General features: G+C 48.8%; 1 protein-coding gene across 1 annotated transcript in view; it reads left to right on the top strand.

Annotated features, from left to right (window-relative positions):
* LOC310966320 (sphingomyelin phosphodiesterase 4-like) overlaps positions 1 to 2,500 on the top strand; it is a gene marked incomplete at its 5' end in the record, with an annotated part of 34,782 nt that overhangs the window by 18,765 nt on the left and 13,517 nt on the right. Inside the window, one exon of the mRNA XM_083940899.1 lies at positions 1,005 to 1,088. Within this exon, the coding sequence (XP_083797025.1) occupies positions 1,005 to 1,088 (84 nt within the window). The remainder of the gene's footprint in view (positions 1 to 1,004; positions 1,089 to 2,500) is intronic.

Raw genomic sequence — 2,500 nt, 5'->3', positions numbered from 1 at the left:
GGATTAGGGGTCAGGATTAGGGGTCAGGATTAGGGGGTAGGGGTCAGGATGAGGGGTCAGGATTAGGGGTCAGGGTTTAGGGTTAGGGGTCAGGATTAGGGGTCAGGATTAGGGGTCAGGGTTTAGGGTTAGGGGTCAGGATTAGGGGTCAGGATTAGGGTTCAGGATTAGGGGTCAGGATTAGGGGTCAGGATTTGGGGTCAGGATTAGGGATCAGGGTTAGGGGTCAGGATTAGGGGTCAGGGTCAGGATTAGAGATCAGGGTCAGGATTAGGGGTCAGGGTCAGGATTAGGGATCAGGGTTAGGGGTAAGGGTTAGGGGTCAGGGTCAGGATTAGAGGTCAGGGTTAGGGGTCAGGATTAGGGGTCAGGATTAGGGGTCAGGGTCAGGATTAGGGATCAGGGTTAGGGGTAAGGGTTAGGGGTCAGGATTAGGGGTCAGGGTCAGGATTAGAGGTCAGGGTCAGGGTCAGGATTAGAGGTCAGGATTAGGGGTCAGGATGAGGGGTCAGGATTAGGGGGTAGGGGTCAGGATTAGGGGTCAGGATTAGGGTTAGAGGTTAGGATTAAGGGTCAGGATTAGGGGTCAGGATTTGGGGTCAGGATTAGGGGTCAGGATTTGGGGTCAGGATTAGGGGTCAGGATTAGGGGTCAGGGTTTAGGGTTAGGGGTCAGGATTAAGGGTTAGGGTCAGGATTAGGGGTCAGGATTAGGATTAAGGGTCAGGATTAGGGGGTAGGGGTTAGGATTAGGGGTCAGGATTAGGGGTTAGGATTAGGATTAAGGGTCAGGATTAGGGGGTCCTCATTTGGGGTTCCCACTCTAAGAACTTTTACTTCCTGGTTCCGAGGGCGTGGTCCGGGGTCTCCGGTTTCCGCCGGCGTCCGGTCCAGGGTGGACCCCGCCTCGGGCCCCCCATGTCAGCTGGGACCGGGTCCACTCCAGACCCCCCTAGACCCACCTAGAGTGTCCGACCCGCCTCACGTCTCCATCTCTCTCCGTAGTGATCTGCAACTTCCGGGGGTCGGGGCCCCGGGGTCTGGTCCTGGAGGTCGGGGAGACGGTCCAGATCCTGGAGAAGTGCGAAGGTAAGACCTCCTAGAGTGGACTCTAACACACGTTTATGCTCCTAGAGGACACTTTAACACACGTTTATGCTCCTAGAGGACACTTTAGCACACGTTTATGCTCCTAGAGGACACTTTAACACACGTTTAGGCTCCTAGAGGACACTTTAGCACACGTTTATGCTCCTAGAGGACACTTTAGCACATGTTTATGCTCCTAGAGGACACTTTAACACACGTTTAGTCTCCTAGAGTGGACTTTAACACACGTTTATGCTCCTAGAGGACACTTTAACACACGTTTATGTTCCTAGAGGACACTTTAGCACATGTTTATGCTCCTAGAGGACACTTTAACACACGTTTAGTCTCCTAGAGTGGACTTTAGCACACGTTTATGCTCCTAGAGGACACTTTAACACACGTTTATGCTCCTAGAGGACACTTTAGCACACGTTTATGCTCCTAGAGGACACTTTAGCACACGTTTATGCTCCTAGAGGACACTTTAGCACATGTTTATGCTCCTAGAGGACACTTTAACACACGTTTATGCTCCTAGAGTGGACTTTAACACACGTTTATGCTCCTAGAGGACACTTTAACACACGTTTATGTTCCTAGAGGACACTTTAGCACATGTTTATGCTCCTAGAGGACACTTTAACACACGTTTAGTCTCCTAGAGGACACTTTAGCACACGTTTATGCTCCTAGAGGACACTTTAACACACGTTTATGCTCCTAGAGGACAGTTTAGCACATGTTTATGCTCCTAGAGGACACTTTAACACACGTTTATGCTCCTAGAGGACACTTTAACACACGTTTATGCTCCTAGAGGAAACTTTAACACACGTTTATGCTCCTAGAGGACACTTTAACACACGTTTATGCTCCTAGAGGACACTTTAACACACGTTTATGCTCCTAGAGGACACTTTAACACACGTTTATGCTCCTAGAGGACACTTTAGCACACGTTTATGCTCCTAGAGGACACTTTAACACACGTTTAGGCTCCTAGAGGACACTTTAGCACACGTTTATGCTCCTAGAGGACACTTTAGCACATGTTTATGCTCCTAGAGGACACTTTAACACACGTTTAGTCTCCTAGAGTGGACTTTAACACACGTTTATGCTCCTAGAGGACACTTTAACACACGTTTATGTTCCTAGAGGACACTTTAGCACATGTTTATGCTCCTAGAGGACACTTTAACACACGTTTAGTCTCCTAGAGTGGACTTTAGCACACGTTTATGCTCCTAGAGGACACTTTAACACACGTTTATGCTCCTAGAGGACACTTTAGCACACGTTTATGCTCCTAGAGGACACTTTAGCACACGTTTATGCTCCTAGAGGACACTTTAACACACGTTTATGTTCCTAGAGGACACTTTAGCACATGTTTATGCTCCTAGAGG

The sequence above is a fragment of the Echiichthys vipera genome, assembly GCF_963691815.1.
Source record: "Echiichthys vipera genome assembly, contig: SCAFFOLD_63, whole genome shotgun sequence".
Lineage (NCBI taxonomy): Eukaryota > Metazoa > Chordata > Actinopteri > Perciformes > Trachinidae > Echiichthys > Echiichthys vipera.
Note: the sequence above shows the minus strand (reverse complement) of the source record. Positions and strands in the feature narration are given on the sequence as shown.